The 22,795-nt window shown below is 40.2% G+C and overlaps 2 protein-coding genes across 2 annotated transcripts in view; both read left to right on the forward strand.

The window, feature by feature from the left end:
• Positions 1-22,795, forward strand: part of LOC119549606 — a 49,557-nt gene that overhangs the window by 22,821 nt on the left and 3,941 nt on the right. Inside the window, exons 2-4 of the mRNA XM_037857777.1 lie at positions 12,976-13,358; positions 13,960-14,181; positions 17,532-17,761. Of these exons, the coding sequence (XP_037713705.1) occupies positions 12,976-13,358; positions 13,960-14,181; positions 17,532-17,761 (835 nt within the window). The remainder of the gene's footprint in view (positions 1-12,975; positions 13,359-13,959; positions 14,182-17,531; positions 17,762-22,795) is intronic.
• On the forward strand, positions 19,297-22,784 carry LOC119549603 (titin). Its single transcript, XM_037857766.1, has 3 exons — positions 19,297-19,514; positions 19,574-22,561; positions 22,652-22,784. Exon 2 carries the CDS (start codon positions 19,706-19,708, stop codon positions 22,532-22,534), a length of 2,829 nt encoding a protein of 942 aa, XP_037713694.1. The 5' UTR covers positions 19,297-19,514; positions 19,574-19,705; the 3' UTR covers positions 22,535-22,561; positions 22,652-22,784.

The following is a 22,795-nucleotide window of genomic DNA, read 5'->3' on the forward strand; positions in this document are numbered from 1 at the left end:
ACGCGTGCTTCTTGTCATACAATGACTAAAGAGGGCTATGGTGCTTTTGGTCCAGCTTTACGCATACCAATAACGTTTATTCTAATCTAAACTCTTTTAACAACCGTTTAAACAATTTGGTAAATGGAAAAGTGAAACTAATAAGAATAAAAATTAAATAAATTTAAAAAAAAAAAGAAAAATAAATAAACAAAGGGTACACTTGCCGTGGCGTGGGCTCGAACCAGGTACTTTTGTACGATTATTTATTGACCGGACGTCTTTACCAGCTAGACCACCATCAAAATGTATAAAAAAAAGTTACTTTTTCCTTAAAATATGGGTATTTCTTTACTAAATTTAAGTAAGAATTTACCATTATTTCAAGAAAAAAAATCAAGAAAAATTCGCCATTAGTTAAAGAAAAATTTTTATTCTTCCTCTTCTTCTTTACAAAGAAAAAAAAAATATGGCGAAATTCCGTAAATTTTAGAAATTTTTTCTATAATCAAGAAAATATTTCTTAATTCAAGAAAATATTTCTTAATTCAATGGCGTTTTAAAATCACGGGCGAATTTCTAATATTTATGGTGATTTTTGTTTTGAGTGCAGTTATGTTTGTGTGTCCTGGGATCCACAATAATTTTATGTACGACTGATGGCTGTTGAGAATATCTCTGATTCGAGCGGTGTAGAAGGATTGGTTGCTTATGTTGGCTATTGATTGCAGTGACGATAGTGAGTCCGAGCAAATGACGAATCTCTTCTTTTGTGATACAGCGTAATCACACGCTGCATAAATAGCTGCCACTTCTGCGGTGAAGATAGAGCTATGTGCTGGTAGGAGTGCTGTTTTAATGATGCGTGTGTCCGTAGTGATGCTATAAGATACTCCGTGCCCAGATTTGGATCCATCTGTGTATATGAATGCGTAGTTATTGTAGAGTTCTTTAAGGGAGAGGAATTTTGTTTGGAAAACAGTTGTAGGAGTGTTCGATTTAGTTGTGTAATGTAGTGTTAAGTCTATTTTATCTTCTGAGAAGGACCATGGTGGATGTTTCTGTTTCCTTAATTTAACTGAAGTGCAGTTTATTCCATTTTCGAGAACGAATTCTGACGCTTTATGTAGGATTGAAGGTATTCTGGGTGTTCTTTTGGCGTTCTTTATCTTTTGGAGGACGGTTTGAAGTGGCGTATTTTTGGCGAATGAGAAAACCTTACAAATCCGCGCAGTGGTCAGCTCAATTCTAATCTCGATAGGTGTAATATCGGATTCAATCAGAAGGTTATTGATTGGAGTTGTGCGTGGTGCTCCAAAAGCAAGTCTTAAAGCTGCATGGTAGATAGTTTTGAGTTTTCTTAGACAAGAGAGAGGGCAATTCCCATAAAATGGGAGACAGTAGTCAATCTTGGACATAACAAGAGCGTTTATTGTATTTATTAAAGATCTGGTGTCGCAGTTGTATCTACGATTGCCTAACCATTTAATTATGTTGAGTCTTTTTGATAGTTCTACTGCCAGAGTGTCTATGTGATCTTTCCACCTGTATCTACTTGATATGGTAAGGCCAAGGATTTTAAGGGAATTAGCTTGGTTAAGAGGGTATGCTTGTGATGTGATTGTAAAATTACACCTATGTTTCCGGCAGATATGCAGATGTTTACATTTTTGCACAGAGAGTTTCGCTCCTGGCGGAGAATATACAAACTTCTTTATACTTGTAGTAAAAAGCAATTTAAAATGAAATACAAAAATTATACAAAAATGGACAAAAAATTAATTTCCAAAAATATGTTTGAGGATTTTGTTTGGAAAAGCTGGTAGTCCTTTGGCAACAAATATTTCAAGGACTTATAGACTTGTTGTTTTATTAAAAAATTTGTATAAAGTGTTAAATAAATATTTATAATCAATGTGGAATGTAAATCCATTCTGTATGGATTTTACATTTACAATTTTTTTGTTGGCGTATATTTTGTACACATATTAAAATTTATTGCTTTTTCACATTGATTATAAATATTTTCTTTAAGTTCATACCTTAAAAATTATTTTTCTTTAAAATTTTTAAGAATTTTTATTGGACAGTCAAGTACTTATATAAAAAACACATATGTTGAGGGTTGATTGGTTACCTATTTTAGTATACCATTCATGTAGAGTATTGAACTAACGACTGATTGGGTTGTAAAAACATTTTGCCCCATTTCCATTTCTCTTACCCGTTTGTGGTTTTTGCCTACCATATTGTTGATGTTATTTCTCTTTCATTTTTTCGTTATTGGAAATTGAATTCTGCTGCTGGTTTCCCTATTTTCTTTTTGTTTTTTTGTGGTCTCTGCAGCTTGCGGCTTGCTGTTTTTGTTGCCTCTGCCACTGTTGTTTTGTATTTATATTTATTTCTGGTTTTGTTGCTCTTGGCCCCACTATTGGCGCAACTTTTGTGCGGCCTCAACCTCAACTTCGCTCTGTGAGGATCGCTGGTCAAGCATTTGCCTTACAAAATAGTTTATAAAGTATGGCAAGTATTTCCATTTGCCAGCTTAACACAGTTGTAAATGTTTTTAGCAACAAAAAATACAAAACTGGGTTAGAGGTTGGAGGTTGGAGGTTGGAAGGAAAAGGTAACTGCTTGTGTCGACCTGTTTCGTCCTTTGGCATGTCTAGCATTCTGTTTGCATTGCCAATGGCTGTTCGGTCTAGTAAATAACAACAAAGTCAGAAATTGCAGCTGCTGTTGTTGTCTGGCAGTGCATAAATATGCTAAAAATGTAAATATTGCTGGAAAAATATTGCGCAAGTAAGTCACGAATCGTATATGTGTATTTGCTGGGCTACAAGTCCGTTTTCTCGTTTGCGATGCCTTCCCCCATTCATTTCGCTGGCATACTGGGCGTATGCGTAATATTTCACTTGCATCGATGCATTGATAAATATGCAAATCGAGAGCAATTTCATCGCAATTTTATCGAAGCTTTAATTAAAAGACAATCAGGGCGTCGAGAAATATGAAATATGTGTATAAGGTATTAAAGAAAAATGTGCAAAGCGACATTTTCAGAGGTAAACTCCACCATGCCGTGATTTATTGTTAAATGTTTTATTTAAGCAGGAAAGGTGATATTCTGCTCAAGTATTTAAGAAAAATATGAAAAGCATACTCAAAGCTTAAGGGAAATTTTCGTTGGTAAACTTGGCTTCTGTGTTATGCTTTTCCTATTATTTTATCTTATTTCCTTTTTTTTTGTGCGTGTCTCGAGGGCGCAACGTGTAAACAAAAGTTTAGACTTTAGTGCGATAAGCGCTCCTGTGTGTGCTCATGTGTGTGTTTTATGCCTTGGCTGTATGTGTTCAGACGCTGACAGTTTACATGGCAGCAAAGTTTCAAGAGTTTAGCCAACAAAACTGCCAAAGGAATTACATAAACATTGCGGACGGAGAAAGGTGAAAGCAGGGGGCTGTGCAGAGAAAAGGCAGAAAGCAAAAGACAAGCCAAGCGGGCGCCTGATTACGAGTGGAAAGCAAAAAAAAAAACACAGCGGAAAAATAAAACAAGATGCTCTCTCCAACTTCAGGTTGAATGTCTACAGTCAACTTTTGCAACTTTGATTAAAAATTCCACTAATAAACAAAGAAAACAAACCGTATTCTTTCCGCGTTACTGCCTTGGGCCTTGAGGGCGCCATCTAGCGTTCACATTCCGCAAATGTGGGTTCAAGATTTCTGAAAGGCTCTACAAAAATGAGCTACAACAACCTAATCTATAAAAAGGGAGGTTGGGCTTTTGGAAAACTTTGTGAGCTCAATAAACATTGCGTTTACCGAAAAAGAACTTTGTTACTTTCTATATATATTTTTTTTACGTTTTTAGTTTCTGTTTGCACTGCACTCCTGTGTGGTTGCGTGCGCTTGTATGGGTGCCGCCATTTTGTTGTGTAAACTTGTTGGCGCGTCCAAAAGTTTTCAACCCACCCACCTACTCACACACAGACACACACACACACACGTAAGACCCCTGCTTCTGCAGCCATTTTGTAAATTTCATGTGCATTATATTTGCAAATTTGCGTTGTTTATTTATGCGCGGCAATGCGCAGAGCACAGCGAACACATAACATACAACATGCAACATACAAACATACAAACACACACATGCACACCCACACACACGGCAAACAAGCTAACGCACACACTCGCATGGGGAGCGTTATTTGCTCGTTTGTGGTTGTGCATAATGCACGAGTATTTTGTTGAACTTTGCTCTTTAATTGCAATTGCATTTTAAGCTGGAACAATACTCCAATTGTTTTATATGTTCTGTGTGTGTGTGATTGTTTGTGTGTGCTTGTAATGTGCCCCTAAATAAATTTATTAATTAAATAAAGTTGCTAATTAAAGTTGGCCCAGCAGCACGTATCCGCCATGATAGCCCCCTGCTTTTCCCACTTTCCTAATTGCATATTTAATGGGCAAAGCTCACCGCTTGACTTATTGATTGGCATTCCCTGGCTGTTGTTGTTGTTGTTCATAGTTGTTTTGCTTGTTTTGGATTTGTCCAAGGGTTCAGCTGCTAATTAATTTTCACTTTGTCGCAATGCGAGAAATGGGAAAGTGAGAAGGTAAAAAGGTAAAAAGGTAAATTGCATTCGGGGTCGGATCAAATGGGATCAAGTCTCGAGTGGAGCCATTCTGCTGTATTGCCATATTGGATTAAAAAACAGCATTTGTGCGGTTGCACTATGCAGTGATATGAGCTGTCTAGGGCTTATTAATCAACTATTTTATTCACACACCGCCACAAGAGTGGCTTTGTGGACTGAATATCTGTTGAATATATTTTCTCCCTTTTGCAAAAGCAAATTCACTTTAATCAACGCAAGTCTTCCATTGAGTTTAATAAATTAGTTTCTCTAGGTTGCAATAAAATCAAACCAACATTATATGTTTAAATAGTGTTTCATTAAGTATATACATTTATATATCAACAAATTTATTGCAATCATAGTTGACTTACAAGCTTATAAATTAGTAATAAAGGTAAGATACCAAATATATCAAATGAATACCGATGCTTTTCTATTTTATTTTCATAATTATTGTGAAATTTCTATAATACATGAAGGGTATTTAATATCCTTGAAGTATTTGTATTCTACATTTCTGTAAATTTAACAGCCCGCACTATATATTTATGCACTGTTTCTTTATGTATATTCATATATCAACAATATGAATGCAATCATATTGGCCCATTTGAAGCTACTAAATGACTAATAAAACCAATTGTATCAAATGTGTTTAAATTAAAATTTCAAATCAAATTTCAAATCAAATACCTCGCCGCTCAATTTAATTCTCATATTTATTGAGAAATTCCTTTAAAGCCTGAAGGGCATTCGATTTCCTTGAAATGAATTTCGTAGGAATTTTATTTTATTCTACTATACCGTACCCACATCAAATTGGCAACAGAATCCGCCTTGGTATTTGTTTTACAATTTTGTTCAATTATTTTAATGCAACAAATGTGTTGACGACAACACAAATTTCCAGTTAAATGTGCGTCCTTAAGTGTCTGTGCATGTGCGTTCCATTTGAGTTTGTGTTGGTTTTTATGACTTTGGCTTATTGTCCTTAGCCGCTTTACGAGCGGGAATTGTGCCAGTGAACAGGGGGAGGTGGGTGGAAAGGAGGGGCGGATGAGTGGGCGGTGGTTGGGCCTGAGTGACTTGTGAAATGTCGCTGACTTGCGGCAAGAAATCAATCAAAAACTGTGGCAAGTATGAAAGAAAAGGAAGCGAAAGAATAACAAAAGGCTCGGCACACGCGATGCTCATCAATTTGTGTGTCGTTCGGAGAATGTCCTTGCATGCCCCTGTGTGTGTGTGAAGGATGAGCTTCTGCTAGTGTGTGTGTGTGCTAGCGTGGGTAATGTCTGGCTTTTGTGTTTGCTTAGTGCAGTGCAAACAAAGGACAATGCATTCAGTCCACAATCATTGGGCTCCTCGTCCTCCGCCTTCCGATTTTCCTGTTCCTATTCCCATTCCCATTCCCCCTCCACAGTCTGCATTTTCCTTTTCGCTATTGCAGCCCAACATGACTGACACACTTTTCATGCTACAATAAGCCATTATAATGAATGTAGCCAGAAAGTAAGCCAAAAACCCAACACACATTCCATTTCAGTCAGCCGAAGGAACAGGAAACAGGCAACAGGAAAAAAACATTTCGAAAATTGTTAAGAGGGGGTAAAGATTGGCAGGGTAATACCCTTAGGTGTTGAATCCAGGGAATTCTAAGGTGCACCCATATAAGTGCCATCTAACAAGCAGTCCAAATAGACATTAAGGATACCAGCAAAATCAATACTTACCCTGCACATTTTGCAGGTGGAACTTGAGATCTTCAGTTGATACAAGGCCACAGATTGCGATGCACAATTTCCATGTCATTCATTAGTAAACACTAATGCAAATAGCTGAAATTGAAAGAAATAATAATTGGTTTTTATACTTTTAATTTAAAACAAGCTTTCAGTACTCAAAAATTTTGAGAAATTGGAAGTTCAAGTATTTTTATGGTATTGAAGATTTTAATTTATAAAAGAAAGTGTAAGTAATCAACAGTATTTATTATTTTTCTTAAATTTATAAGCACTTACTGTTACACAAATTAAAATCTTATAATTAGTAAGAGGCAACATTCAAAGCAGAAATCATTTAATCATTTAATCTGTTTCTTAACAGATTTCCCAAAAGTACAAAAATGTTAGGCAAGTAAATGACATTTAGAAAACACTCACTTAACTTAAGACTCTAACTTCTAAGTGGGAGCCTTGTCATCCACGTTAATCTGGAAAATGGCAAATAATTGGCACTGCAATTTGCCACAGTGGGGCATACGTCATAAGGACCATGTGTTCCCAGACAAATGACAGATGGAGCAGACAGATAAATAGGAGACCCAGTCGCAGGACAGCTGACAGGACAACTAAGTAAGCTAAGCAACCCTCATTTGTCACATGATTTTATAAACTGTTGTTGCTCCGCCCCGGCATTGTGATATGGGGCTCTTTACGCAGGCAAACAGCTAACAGGCATCTTGTTAGCTTGTTATGTTTTTGGTCAATTTCGTTTGTAATCCCCTTTGAGCCTCACGCAAACATACGCCGGCTCATTGTGAGGGTGTCAATAGGAGAATGGAGAGGAGCCTGGGAGGAAAATGGAGGGAAAATGGGGCCAAGTGACAAGTCTAATGCCGGCCTTCTTGTTTGCCAACATAATTGGCCAGCTGATGGCTTCTGGCCCAGGCACATCTTGGCCTAATCCCGACATGTAGCTGCACGCATTAATTAACACAGATAAGGCTGAGAGGCAGCCACAAACTGCAACTAAAAATCCTTCAACCCTGCAGCCATTAAACTTAAAAGAGCAACCCAGAAGGCTGACAATGAAACTGCACACTGAGAAAAATGCTGGGGGTGTTTAAGAGACCAGGGAGGAGGATTGTAGTAAACATATGGTAAATAGTAAAGGAGATCTCTTCATAAAAAATATTTATATCGGTATTTATATCATTTATTTAGCTTCTTTAAGCTTATCTTACCATGTATTTGCTTGGAATTTGTTAGACACCGTAAAATGTTTTATGGCACCACATAAGTATTATCAAAAAATTCCCATTTGATATATGTGTTTGTTATATATTATTTTATGGATAAAATGTTCATCAAGAACAAACATACAAGTATGATATTTATTACGTAGTTATATTTATATTAAAACATTTAAAGAGATGTCCTTGCTTCGAAATAAAATCCTTAAGCCAGGACCTGCAAGATTTTCTGTTCTCTGCGGTCTGCCAAGGAACAAAAGTGGGCGATGTGGGAGGTTTTCGGGAGATGTGCGGTCGGTGGAGCCTGGAAATCTCCCACGTACTCAGTGTTGATGCTAGTGCCTTAACGAAATCTAGGTTACCACATCGCAGGCAACATCAAGTTGACATTTTATCGGGAGTCGTGACTGCAAGTTCCACTGGCAAATATGACAGAAATTACTATTAACAGGCAGTCGCAGTTGCAGCTGCAGTCGCTCATTCCCATTCCCATTCCCATTCTCATTCCAGTTCCTTGGGTTTATTGAGCGCATGAGAAATTCAGCATTCAGCATTCTGGATTCTGCATTCTGCATCCAGCATATGCGGCGTATGCGTAATGTCACTGTGGGCGGTGTGCACTCAACCCGGGATGTGTCTTAAGGCAGGGGCTGCAGCTCCTGACATGTGACAATGTCAGAGATTTGCTTCTCCACCCACCTCAGCTGCTTTAAAATTCAGATGTTATACGCCAGATGAGCCAGCTGAAATTAGGTAAAATGCAAATATTTATTTAGCGTAAAATGATATTCGCTTGGAAATTAAATACAGACATTACGTATACGCCAGGTGTGTGCTTCCATTATATTTTCCTGTGTGACTCTCTGTTTTTTGTTTTTGCTGTAATATATTTATAGCGTGTCTGTCGACGTTTCGGGTTTTGCTATTTGCCTGGACTGACAAGCCAATTAAATTTGACATACATAATTAAGTGCGCTGCGTGAGTAGAAAGGCAAATAACAGGCATTCGGCGGGAGTGGGTAAAATGAATTTTTAATTAGTGGCCAGCTCAATAGATTGAAATAGGATTAGAGCTAATTTTAGAGCAAACGAGTGGTTAGAGTGGATATCAATCAAACTCTCGATCCATTGCCCAGCTTTCTAATTAAAGTTATTCATCACTCTTAATGCAAATATTAGAGGTATTATGTATTTCGTATGGAATTAATTGCATCACATCTGACAGATGTACGAGCAGGGTACGAATGGTATTCATTTTCCCACAGGAAAATTAAGCATTGATGAATTTCTGCTCGGGTCTTAACATTTAAGCATCGGATATAACCGTAGCCACACATATAGCATTCCATCAAACAGCACACGTGCTGACACACCCATTTCACTGGCTTTTCCCGCCCATTTCCCCCTGCCATTTTCCCGCTCAGCTGCTGCGTTAATCCTTCTTCTCTTGGCTTATTTATGTGTACTCTCCTTCTCTTATTTGGATTTTTGAGTTCTTTTCCTCTGTTTTTCCCACCAGAGGCGAGAGACAATGCCTGTGCCGCCGGCGACTTAATGCCTCGACTATTAAATTCAAATTTATTGCCTATAATTAAATTTTTTTTCGTGACGGAAATCGCAGGAAATTGAGCATCCAGCCAAACGAAAACAAGCGCCCAAAAAAATGCCGGCGACTCGTAATTCATTTTTCGCAGAGGAAAAACCTGACAAAAGTCAATGGGTGTTCGTGTGTGGGTGATATCGAGATAGTGTGGGAAAAGTGTGTCAGCTGTGCGTCATAAATTGAATGAAATGTGTGTCATATTGGTTGGATTTATGCATTTATTAATACCTCTGCCCCCGGAGCATATTTTTCTGCCAATTAAAAGGCAATACGCTGGCAAAGGGAAAGTTTACCCATGACTCATGAGTGCCATGAGTTGTTTTTTGGCCAGCTGCCAGATTGCACTTTTTAGATATTACGTATCAATGTTATGTTATGTTGTTTTTCGCAAGGTTGCCGATTTTCAATTATGATATGACCAGACAGAGAATATAGAGCCAGGCGAAAACATTCTCCTTCGGCTGCAGGGCAAACGGGGCGTATGCGCAATGTCTTTTCATTCGAATGCTAACTGAAATTTATGGGGCATACGTGGCATGCATTTATATTACGTGCCGGGCTGCCGTGAGTCCTGCTTGGCAGTAATTTCCGCCAGCTTCGTGGCTGTTTTTGGCTTTTAATGTGCATAATTAAGCATTAATTACGCCCCCGCCATTCATCGCAGTAACCCAGAAATGCCTGTTTTTACAGCGCCCATTTATCTGGCCGCCCCGAGATGTGCGATATGCGGTCGTTTAAGGAGGAATGGGACTGGTAGCCCCCATCCGTAGACCGCCGACAACTGACCGCGCGTCACCATATCGGGAAACCATTTGCACAATTTAAGCATTTAATTGCAAATTTATTATGCTTATTCTGTGGCCATTCTGTAATTGATTGACCGTTGCGTTCGGTTTATATATGTGCTTAAATTTCGTGGATTGCCCTGGGAAAGCGAAAGCAGCTGAAGGTGAACAGCTGTGGTCTGTTGACCTTTATTTGTGTACAGAAATTGGGCATTTTAATGATTTTCTCGACTGCTGTCAGGCTACAGTGGCAAATCTTAGAGATAAAACGTTTTGGTAAATCTGTAAAATTGAGAAAGCATTAAGTACTGAACAAAAATGTATGTGAAAATTATTGAAATATTTTTATTTAAATGACAAAGCTTAATCCTATTTAAACTTAAGTTACATTAACTTGAGTAACTTTTAGTTATCATCATTAGATTGGTAAAAAAAAAAATAGTATTTTACTAAGTACTGAAGAAATATAAGTGCTAAGTGATCAAAGACATTCTTATTTAAGTCAGTTTTGGTTAAAGATAACTTTTAGTTACAAAGTTACCATTACATTTTAACTCTGCAAAGTGTACATATTGAAGCGAAACAGGGAAAATAGATTTTATATTAATTCATAAAATTGAAAAATAACTAAACTAAGTCCTATTTAAATATAAGTAACTTTTAGTTACAGAATTTCCACTGTATATATACATATCTGTATGCATACTGTGCATTTTGAAGCGAAAAATGAATAAATAGTTTTGTAAAATCTATAAAATTGAAATATTACTAAATACTGAAACAAAAATTGATGGTCTAAGTGATTTCAAACATTTTTATTTAATCCTTTTTAAGCAAAAGTTAAATTAAATGAAGTAACTTTTAGTAACAGAGTTTCCACTGTATTTAATTCCCTTATTGATATGGCTCCTATGTATGCAAAATGTACATGACGGAGCGAAACATGGAAACTCGTTCGGCACATTTGACACAGTTTGCCAGAGTCAATTTATTAGCTCGATTCCCCCGCACCCCGCCATGCAGGAAAATCTGTTGAAATCCCGAGAAACTTTTCAGAAATTCTCCTGCAGACGCCCTCGCACCTTTTTGGGCAACTTTGTCCCAATCCATTGGACAGCAGTGACCCGAGAGTCCGCTACAGAACTTGTCAATTACCCAGAGTGCCAGGCAGGTTGGGCAAAGTATGCCAGCGAATAAATAATATTTCATTTGACATAGTTTTCAGACAGAGAGAGAGAATGAAAATGAAACTGAAAAAAAAGGAAATAATGAAAACGCAGTGATGAATGCCAGCGGCAAAGTTGAAAAGGCAAGAAATGTGCTTTGTAGTTTAGTCTTTCATTAGCTGCTGTCGCCATCATCGTCACGGCTGGTTGTTGTCAAAGAAAGAAGTCCGCAGTCTTACACTCGCAGCAAAACTTGTAAATTAAAAATGCGTCCGCAGAGAGCGAGGAAAACTAATAAATAAGCCGGCAGCACGGCAAAGCACAAATGCGGAAAAGGAACGAAATGAAAAGCGCAAAGGAAAATATCTCAGAATGCAATGGCAGATGAAAGACGACAAAGGGGAAAAAGTTGCACAAGTGGCATGTTGCAATGTTAATTGAAGACAAATAAGAGCCGACGGAGGGCCGTTGGTGTTGAGGTTACTCGATGAGACCGAGATCCTGAGGCCTCCAAAGAGGAGTGTGCAAACGGAAAACCGCAGCCCCAACATCAAAGGCTGCTGCAGCCGGGGAGACCTTAGTCGGGTGGGTTTGTGGTGGTGCCTCCGATGGTGGTGTCCTATGGGTGGGTGGGTCTTCACGTGACAGTCCGCAAAGACCCCAACGACTTTGAGGCCCAGCGCGAATTGGAGCGCAGCAGTTTTAAATTACTTGCGGTCCGGGCGAAAGGAAAAGCAGTAAATACAGCGCGGAAGTTTGAACTTTAGCCAGGAGCTAATCCAAAAAATGGGTCACGGGAAGCTTGGTTTATCACGAAAATGTATTGCTTCAAATTAGATCAATTAATATATGAAGAATATACCAATATTAAACATTTTGGAAAATGTTATTGGCAATTTACATTTTTTGTCGCATCCAGAGAATAAGAGAATAAAAAGTTCTGAAATCAATTTATTGAAGAAGATGTTTATACGATTCACTAAATCTGTGGTGACCACTGGAGAACAATTTTGAAAGTGGATCGTATTACACATGTTCGCCACAAAAGTTTATAATATAACTTTGGTATGTTAGAGGTGCGATCGTCACTAATTTTTTACCTCGTTAGGAGGTGATTTTGTTTAATATAAAAAAATAATCTTTTCATTTCTAGTAGTCAGCTTCGCACATTTTCTACGGACAGTGATTCTTGAGAAATTCAGAATTTCTTGAGAAACGTATTATAAGAAACTTATTATGTGTGTCTTATTAAAATGCTAGCAGAATCTATTAAATTTCGATTAAACATTATAAGTTAAAGTAAAAATATTTTAACTCAAGTATTCGAATTTCATTCAAAGCTGTAATTACTACGCAGTTAAATAGTTAATTTTCTCCCCCCTTTGCAGTACTTGTTTGTATTATTTTCAACCAAATATTGGTATACCTTCTCTTATTCGCATTCCCCCCATGTAAACGGAAAATCCGCTTCGTTATTGCCACTCCTTTACATACGTTTAAGTATTTTCCCAATTCCCCATACCCATTTCCCATTTCCCATGGCAACCATTTAACGCTCAGCTCTTTGGGTGAAAAAATGTCGCTTTAATTCGACGCCCGCCGTTGCGTATACGTAATCTGCCACTTAAGTTGACACCATTTCAAACAGTTGAAAAGCTCTCGGTGAATCTTCAAAGGGGGTTCTGCGGAACGGGAAGTGACAACGAGCTGCTAAATTGCAAATATTTGCAAATTTTCAGCATTTCTTTCTGTTTGGTTTTGAAAGCTCATTAAAATTTAATGACTCGCCACTGATGAGCTCCGTTCTGGTTCATTCTCGCCCGCAGGTCGCACCCACAATGCCAACTATGCACTGTACCACATCGGACAGCCGGCGACGGCGGCTGTCAAACAGTTTGCGGAATCGGGGCGAACGGATCTCCTGGACAGCAATGCCGGCGAACAGCAGCAGCAGCAGATGCAGATGCAGATGCAGACGGGGAAATCCCCTTCAGGTGGCACTGGGTCCAGTTTCAACACCACATCCAGTGGCACCACCACTACCAATTCGGAACGCAGCGTGTTCGACGAGTTCAGCATGCCGGCAATTCCACTGGGCGCCGGACGCAGTGAGGCGAAAGTGTTTGTCGACAGCAATCACAGTCTGGTCTCGCTAATGACACGCATTGTTCCCTCACCGGACTGGTTCATCGGCGTCGATTCGTTCGAGGTGAGAACACGCACCCCAAAATCACAAAAATCATAGCGTTGAAATGGCACAGAGACCACGAATAGAGAGGCACCTTATTCCAATGGGGAAAGAAAGATTGGTATCACAATAGGTTGATCAGCATTATACGTTTCGATAATAAGTAGAAGGATATTGTTGGATCCTATCATTTTCAAGTTCAATGATATGGGTTTTTATAAAATGGATTTGATCATTTTTTGTACCAATAAGGATACATCTGTAGTCACTCTTCAGTCAGCCGATGTAGTTCAAAAAAGTTATTGTTTCCCTTGATTAATTACAATTATTCAATTCATTGCTATGCTAATAGTTAATTGCGCTGTTGTAGGATGTTTTTAATTAACCCACTTTTATGCGTTTTTTTCTGAGGCATTATTTGATTAATTATCAATTTGCTGGTTGACTAGTTTAGCTCTTTAAAATAATTAATTTTTTTATTCTTCTTAACAATTTTACGCAATTTAAAATGTAAAGTTTTTCTCCAATAGTAGGCAAGAAATAAATATTTAAAATATTTCTTTTACCTTTAAAATAAACCTCAGTGTCCCTAAAACTTCTTTAAATTCCCCTTATCCCGTAGCTCTGCGTGGGAGGCTCCTGGATCGATACGGTGACCGTTGAACTGGATCCCTTGGATGCGGGCACGGACAATGGCTTCACCTTCACGGCGCCCAACTGGCCAACGGCTCCGCAGGGCGTCATCTATCGGATCACCTCCCGTTATCCTGGCCATCCTGCGGGTAGCTTTTATTATCCGAAGAGCAAGCGATTGCCGCCCATCGCCACGTTCCAGTTTATCAAGGTGAGTGGACGGAAAACGATCCCCCGACCGCTGACCTCTGACCCCTGGCCAAAAAAAGGTTAAACAAGTTAATTAACAGCAAATTAGCAGTCGAAATGCCTTCGCACCACTCGGGAAACCCTAATGACTTTTTTCCAAAAAAACAAAAAAAAAAACAATATACAGAGCGAAAAAATCAAAGTGCTAATGAGCCATTAGCATTACAATGGCGTCAACAGCATCTACCACACTCGCACACACGCACATAAACAAACCAGCCACTTTTCTCGCCATGCAAACATGTGTAATGGCCGTGCGTGTTTGTATGCATGCATGTGTGTGTGTGTCTGTGAGATGGTGTGCGTGTGAAGGGCGTATATTCCCTTGGCTGCGTGTTAATGCGCTTTATAAATCAGTTGAGTTCGCAGCTTGGAACCGGGAAAAAACCAACGCACGATATACGAAAGGGCCAACGAAAAAATACCGGAAATAATGCTAATTACCTTATAATTATTTGGGCCAGCATTCCATGGCCATGCAAATATGTGTTAAGAGGAAATGTAAACAAATTAAAGCAAATTTGACAGTCACGGACCTAGAAATTAATGTTAAGGGATTTCATAGCATACATTTGGGGGGCAGTTAAATACATTGTACAATTATTATAAATTGTAATCGAATTTTAATTTATGGAAATAAAAATGGCATTAATAATTATAATTCGAATGGAAGTATGGTAATAGAAAATGGAAATTTAAAAGCATTATTAGATGTATTCTATAATTGACTTTAATGTGTTGAAATTGAAATTTATTGAATTAGAAATGGCGTTTTTGCCAATTATATACAGATTAATTGCGTTATTAGCTGAATTCGATATAAATTGAAAACGTATAAATGAAAAACTGAATAAATTGTTGAATTAGGACTACATATCCGCCATTAAATTGCCTGCCAGCATAAGAAATATTATTTAATATTAACCGATTGAATTCCCATGCTGAAACCAACAGCCCTCAAGGATAATTTCACTTACCACGCTGAAACATATCCTGCATTATCCTTATAGAGGCACAGCGGAATCTGCCATTGTTTTCAAGCGCTGCAATAAACATTATTCTGCACTCCTTAATAAATGCCAATCCATTAGGCCTGCCAGACACAAAGGACAAAGGCAGGACCTCCTGCTCCTGCAACAAAGAACCCTTGGCGGCAGTAAAAACGCCCCAATAGAGAGGGATAAGGATACGTTCTGAGCAGGACGGGCTGGAATTCGAGCATTGTAATTATATTGCTGGACATCCAAGACATTCAAGACATCCAGAAAGTGGCGCACTTACGGCTACAATGCCTTGGGTCGCTCATCAAAATTGCTTTTATGTGTGGCCGAAGGAAGCGGCCATAAAATTTATGCCTCAGGCTCTACGTCCATTTTGCCCCGCCTCCCCTTTCCATCGCCAGATGTTTCGACTACGTTTGCATAGTTTATTTCATAGGGGCAGTTTATATATCTAGAAATGGGGAATTGCTACGTGGACAGGGGCGAGTGGGCGTGGCTGCCCACTGTATGTACGTGCGGTCATTATTCTTTATTTGTTGCTGGAGCCCTGTGTTATTGTGCTGTTCTTGCTGCAGCTCGTATTATTGTAACGCCTTTTTGACACTACTAATTTTAGTTTTATTTTCTAGGCTTTTCGGAGTGGGCGTGTGAAAGCGTCTACTCCTTTTGAAGGCGTTTTTGGAAGGGTATTTTAGCTAGGTAGTGGCGTTACCAATGGAATTTATTGTAGGAATACAAAATTGGATTTGAATAATATTCAATAAATATAGAATTTATGTTGCTAAGAAACAAATCCAATATTTGTTTAACCCTACATCCTTGATAATTATATTTTTCATTTGATTTCATTATTTCTGGATTCTTAAGCTAATATTAAATTTATTATAAAAAGCAATTAAGGCCTAGGCTGGTTAATTGGTTGACCATTTTATTATTCAACTTTGAGTGGTTAGCAGACCGTTTATAAGTTTTCTGTACGACTGCCTCCCCAGGGCAATCAACGTTCGCATTAGTTAAACTAAAAGTCTGCCATTTTACTATTGCCCAAATCGCCCAAGGCTGCCGACTTTTGTTTATGGCCAACAGAATGGAAAGTTATTTACTTATATGCGTTATTTTATGGCCATGGCCAGCACATGTCTCAGGTCCTAGTGTAATTATGTGTTGATTTGCTTCCCCAGAATATCGCCATCGCCCAACAGCTGGGGGTAGTTGGGCATTAAATTCTTAAATTCTGGGCTCGAGACCGAATCGCTGGAATATTTGTGTGTCATTTAGTGAATGGCAAAAGGCACGTAATCTCGGCAGCCGGGAATGCTGAGGGTTTCACTCGCCGTCTGGGTAATCCACAAGGAATTTCACAGTTTTTCCAGCCCCCCTCCCGCATTCTAGCTTTTTGTGTGTGCTGGATTATTGTGTATTTTAATGCCACCAAAGCAACACGCGGCTCTTCTGTATTGTTTTCTTTTTTCCTGGATTTTTGTTTGTTTTGTTTTTTTTTGCCTTAGATTTTTTTCGCTGTGGTTGTTGGCGCCGCTGTCGACGCATTTGCAGAATGGAGGTTCCAAGAGGTAGACCAAGATAAGCCACCCAAAAGCGTTGGGGACAACAATAACAATGCGTATTGTGTATAGAAAATGACAGCGGCCCAAACAAATAAATTAAAATGCGCGACAGCGCACCAAACAAAGTTTTTTTGTACCCTCGACATGTCTTCGGAAAGTGGGGTATATTGACATATAGGGTTTTTTTGGCGGCAAATGAAAAAGTAGGTATTAAGGTCAACAGAAATTGTTTTGGTTTCTATTTCTTTTTTAGTTTCGTTATGTTTTTAAAAGTCATATTTATAAAACTTACCTTTCTCAAAGCTGCACTTTGAAAAATAGAACGTTTTAGGAACTAGTTTTCACTTGTATAGACTTCCTTTAAATGTGTGTTTTAATATTTGTTGCATGGGTTCTTAAAATCAGTTCAAGTTGGAAATATTTAGTATTTTTTATCGGAAGGAACATTTAAATCATACCCAAATCCCAACGAGCTTTTAGTACCCTATAATTCCATACCGACTCGTGGCCATTCCCTACCGCTGCTGCCCCCCTGTGGCTGTGTCAATATTTGCCACAAATTGAAATTAGCAGCGCGTTAAGAGCACCTGTACTCCCGGTCCTTGCCTGGCATTCCGCATCGCGAATACCGAACACCGAGTTGCTGATGCCGGGCACATAATCCCCGTAAATTAATATGCTGCACATGTGTCTGGACCAACGGGGACTAACATTCCACCCCCTGCCCATCCGCTTCCTATTTCCAGCTGAAGGAGTACGAGCTGAGCGAGGTGTTCAACATTGCGGAGGACGATCGCAAGTACGAGACGGTCCAGACCCAGACCCACCTGGATGCGGAGCACAATCACGTGGAGATGAACAACGAGTTGTCCGCCAGCATCGAACGGGAGCGCCAGACGGAGCAGCAACAGTTGCAGCAAAATGACGACGAGAGGCAGAGAATCCGGTCCCAGCTGTTGGCCAAAATGAATCCCATGTAAGTGCTGCAAATGTGCCATAAGCTACCCTGAAAAAAAACCATTAAAAAACCAATACCAGAGTATTTTAGAAATGTAATTCGACAAAAGGAAACTTTTAATAGGGTAAATATCCCACAAAGGATACACTCATAAAAGCTTTCGTTTGTTTACCAAACTTTGTTGCCAATTGCAATTGGCTTTGAGCTACATTCTACCTCAACAATCTAAACTGACCAAAAAGTATTTAGTTACTTGCCGGTTGTAAGCCACTGAATAGTTTTTGAATTTCAAAACTACAAATTGCAATAGTTTTAACATGATTAAATGCTAAACTAATTTGGTGAATGTGTAAATCTAGGAAATTCACTTAAGCTTTATTAAATATTATTTCACAGTACAATATGTTAGCTATTGCTATTAAAATGTTGAACATTTTAGCCACAAATATAAGATAAGTTAATCATCCCCCATTTTTAGACTCTAAGTTATTTAATTTGGGTTACAATTTTATATTTTCTTAAGTATTTGTATATTTATTTGCATATTTACCAGTATACCTTGTTTTATTAAGAAGAACCAAACAGTTCAAGGTTTTCGAACCTCTAGGTCGAATGTCCAGCCTTCAAATGGGTAAAAAATGCCTTTGCTAAGCCAAGAATAAACAAAAAGTAATGAAAATGTGTTATCTTATAATAATCGATTGACAAAAACAAATGATTAATCAATAGATATGGCCGAGTTCCATCGCCAACTTACCTTTGTTTGCAAAAAATGTCGGAAAAGTAAAAATTGTTTTTATTAAACTCATAGCCAACAGCTTCAACAGTTTTGGGCCAAGAGTAAGCTTTAAGCGCCACGTTTCGTATTCGTAATCTGTTTTGGAGTGCAGAAAGCGCTTCAATTGGCCCTATTTAACATATGCGTAAAGTGCTTTCCCCTAACTCAAGACCAACTACTTTCAACACTCTATATGTGTACGTATGCATTCACATATTTAAAGCAACGTGCCAAGCCCCGGAGCTGTTGGAAAAACAAGCGAGTGGGTGGAAGGAAAACAGCTTTCTGGCACACTTCAAAGCACATTACACCACTTTGAAGGCGTTGGGGTGGTGTTGAATGCTGGTGGGGTTTAGTTCTAAGGAACTAAAGAGCCGAAGGAGAGTGGCCCGAGTGGCACGTACCTGGGTAATGCTGCATCTTTAAAAAGCCGCCCTATTCCTCGGATCCCCAAAACTCCGGACGGGGAAAACTACAACTAATCCCTGCTAACAGTTCCAGTCTCATCCGCATCCGCATCCTCATCCCCTCCTGGGCTCGTTGTCTATTTTCGTGCCACTTTTGGCCAAAGCTGCTGGAGTGGATTTTGGCACCATTGGCACTGGTAACCTGCATATTTAATGACAATCCCCACCAGCCCGGGACGTGTTCGAGTGCCAAGAGCCAAGAGACAACGCCCACTCGCCTTCTTTTCTCTGGCACTCTGACAGGGTCGAAGACAAAGGCCGGGGAACCCAGATATCAGATCTGTATGTCTGCCAAATAACCGGAATACTCGGGCCAGTTCTCGAAGCAATTACTATCTTATCGAGGGCGCTGTCGCGGGTGGCCTATAAAAGTAGAGGAATTGCCGGCAATCGGGCAAAGAGCTAAGTGCCAGCAACATGTCCGGAATCCCACCAGCCACCTTCACGGTAATCGCAGGTAGTGCAGCCCACAATCAGCGACGCAAGAATCAGAATCACCAGAAGAGTCAGCAGAAGAATTCGACTGGTAAGCGTGCGGAAATTAGAATCGAAAATCGTTCATACATAAGCCTTAATAATTTTCAGAGGCCCAGACACAGACACAGGCCGGGTCGAAGGCAAATAGTTGCCACATTGCTTAGATATAGTAACTATCTTATCTGTACAAGGATTTAACGCATGAAAATACATTTCCCATGACATAAACACCGAGTATAAATGGGGCCGAACAAAGAAATTGGGGTTTCAGTTAATGGGCAAAACGAAAACGAGACGGAATACTTAATCGGCGACAAAATGAAAACGACAATTGTGGAGGAGCGGAGTGTTAACGAAACGATAGAAACGATAGCCACCAGTAGTGGCACGGTCCAGGAGGAGATCATCGAGATAGTGAACGTAGATGGATCTCCAGCCCCTAAGAACCGACATCATCATCACCATCACAGGCATCATCATCACCACGAACGGCAGGAGAATGTTGAGGTTGTGGAGACAGAGGAAGTGATTCTTGTGGAGAGTGGACCAAAACCCCGAAAGCACCATCACCACAAGCAGAGGACCTCACCACCACCACCCTTGCCGCAAACATCACCACCATTCCTCACACCCACCGAAGAGGTGGGTTTCAATGTGGTCTGGGAACCCCAAGCCTACTGGAACCAGGCCTCGCCCAATCCCTCCACGGATCTGGATCTCTCGCCGGAGAAGGATGTTGTGGATACAGAGGAGATTCTGGACACAACTTCGGCTTCAGATGAGTTCACAACTGTTGTCTGGCAATCGGAGACGAAGGAATCATATAGGGAAACCCAAAAACACACCCGGGTAGTGGAGGAAGAAATCATAATTGACCAGCAGGATCCTCCACCGTATGCACCTCCCCAACTCCAAGTGCAGACGGGATTCTTCCCAGTGGCTCAGCAGCCTCCCCTTTCTCCCATTGCAGAGGTGGTACAAGCCGATGTTTTTGTTGAGTCAGTGAAGTCTTCTCGGCCGCCAACAGGTTATATTCCGAGAGTGAGTCTCAACCCAACGGAAACTGTGGTTGAGAATGTCCAGGTCGTAGTTTCCGCACAGGTTCAACAGGAACCGGAATTCATTCCACAACCCGGATTTGTGGCTAGAATTGTGGAGAACATAGAAGTTGCTGCGGCATCCGTTTCCTCGCAGGCTCCAGCTCCAAAAAGTTACTATCCTCGGCTGGGTTTGGTGGAAGATATTGAAGTTACAAGTGAAGCCTCCCCCGTGCTGAATGTAAATCAGAGTGGTTATACTCCTGGAAATGTGGTTGTGGAATCAATTGTGGGAAATATTGAAGCAGATTCTCCATTTCTTCTTCCACCAAATGGATTTGATACTGATGAAACTATTGTGGAGAACATTGAAGTATCTGCAGAAGTTGATGATTCTCCATTTCTCTTGCCAGCTGATGGCTTTGACTCTACGCCAGTCTCTGTAGAATCGATTGTTGAGAATATAGAAGTCATACCATCCCAAACTGTTTTACAAGTACCAGTACAAAGTAATGTTACTGGAGGTTTTGTGGAATCTGTGGTAGAAAACATAGAAGTCGTAAAAGAAGATCCCCCGATCCTACTTCCAGTACAAAATGTTTATACTCCCCAGGCTGGAAAAGTGGAATCAATTATCGAAAATATTGAAGTAACAACAGAAGTGCAACCTCTTTATAGACCACAAGTACAAAGTGCATATCCACCTCGATCTGGATTCGTGGAGTCAGTTGTGGAACCCGCAGTTTTCAGTGGCTTAGCCAATCAAACAGGCTTAGTAGAATCGATTGTGGAAAACATAGAAGTGACAGAAGAAGTGGATTCCCCTGTCCAAACTCCGGTTCAATTGCGATTTCCACCACGATCAGATTTTGTGGAATCGATTGTGGAAAACATTGAAGTCACGGAAGAAGTGGATCCTCCCCTACGACCACCACTTCCACTTAGTTTTCCTCCTCGTACAGGCTTCGTAGAATCGATTGTAGAGAACATAGAAGTCACCGAAGTTAATCCTCCCTATCAACCCCCGCAGCAGATCGACCTTATTCCTGAAACTGGCTATGTTGAAAGTATTGTGGAGGATATTGAAAAAACACAGCCCCAACCGCCTGTAATTCAGGAAACCATTGTGGAAGAGATAGAAGTAATACCCAATCCCCCACGGCAATCTATAGTGACCACCAATTATATACCCCGCGCAAGTTTGGTCCAAGAATTGGTTGTGGAGTCACTGGAAGTAACGCCGACATCATCACCTCCACCAGAGCAGTTTCCCTTTATTTCCCGGGAAAGCCTAATCGAAGTTGATGACTATGTGGAGGTTGAGGAGGTCACCCCCTATAATACGGCACCACATAGTCCGACGGTTGAGGTGGAAAGATTGAGCGAATCCGAGGCTTATGTGGAGATTATGGAAGTCACACCAGTTAATTCCCCACCAAGTAGTCCACCATTGCAGAGGCCCATACAAGGGGGATTCCTTCCCAGGCCAAGCCTGGCAGAAACTGCTGTGATTGTGGCATCACTGGAGGTTACCCCAACTCCCACACCTCCACCCAGTCCACCACTGAAACTCAGAATACCACCATCGAATGTGAGACAGTCGGAGGTGATTGTAGAGTCCATGGAAATTACGCCACTTCAAGCACCACAACCTTTTATGCCACCAGTAAAACCTCTAAATGGTTTTATCCTAACTGATCTGGTAATAGATGATCCTCCCTTCGTGGAGGTGGTGGAAAGGGAAGTAGTTGTAGAGTCTGCCAACAATGGGCAAGTAACTGAGGTCATAGAAGTCACCGAAGATATCATACAACCTGCCACACCCATGGAAATTGTTTTAGTGGGTGAAGTTTCCGAGCAAAGTAACGACAAATTTGGCAAGCGATACTCCCTGAGTGCAGCCCTGGCCGAGGGACCGCAGCAGGAGCAGGGAATCCAGGAAACCAATCAACCTGCTCCAATCCAAAAACGAGATTCACCCAACGAACCACCGAAGCGAAAATGCTGCCACTGCAAATGCATCATTTCCTAAATCAAAAGATCAGGGGCTTTCCCCAAGGCAAGTGTAAGGGGCCGTGAATCAGAACCCATGCATATCATATCATATTATCGAAATCTTATCATTAACCGGGTGTTTTTTTCTTATCAGCCTGGGAATGTAAGCTCCGCCTATCGCATATCTAATCAGCGGAAACAGAAGCCCCCCCAAAAAAATCACAGTAATTGATAGTTAATTACCAGCGGACACTCGAGGCAAGGCGGAGATAAGAGCCCAATTCAAGAGCCCAATCGA

Source organism: Drosophila subpulchrella, chromosome 2R (genome assembly GCF_014743375.2).
Source record: "Drosophila subpulchrella strain 33 F10 #4 breed RU33 chromosome 2R, RU_Dsub_v1.1 Primary Assembly, whole genome shotgun sequence".
Lineage (NCBI taxonomy): Eukaryota > Metazoa > Arthropoda > Insecta > Diptera > Drosophilidae > Drosophila > Drosophila subpulchrella.

Excerpts from the sequence above, each read along its gene's own strand:
- LOC119549603 (XM_037857766.1), top strand. The coding sequence starts at position 19,706 with ATGGGGCCGAACAAAGAAATTGGGGTTTCAGTTAATGGGCAAAACGAA.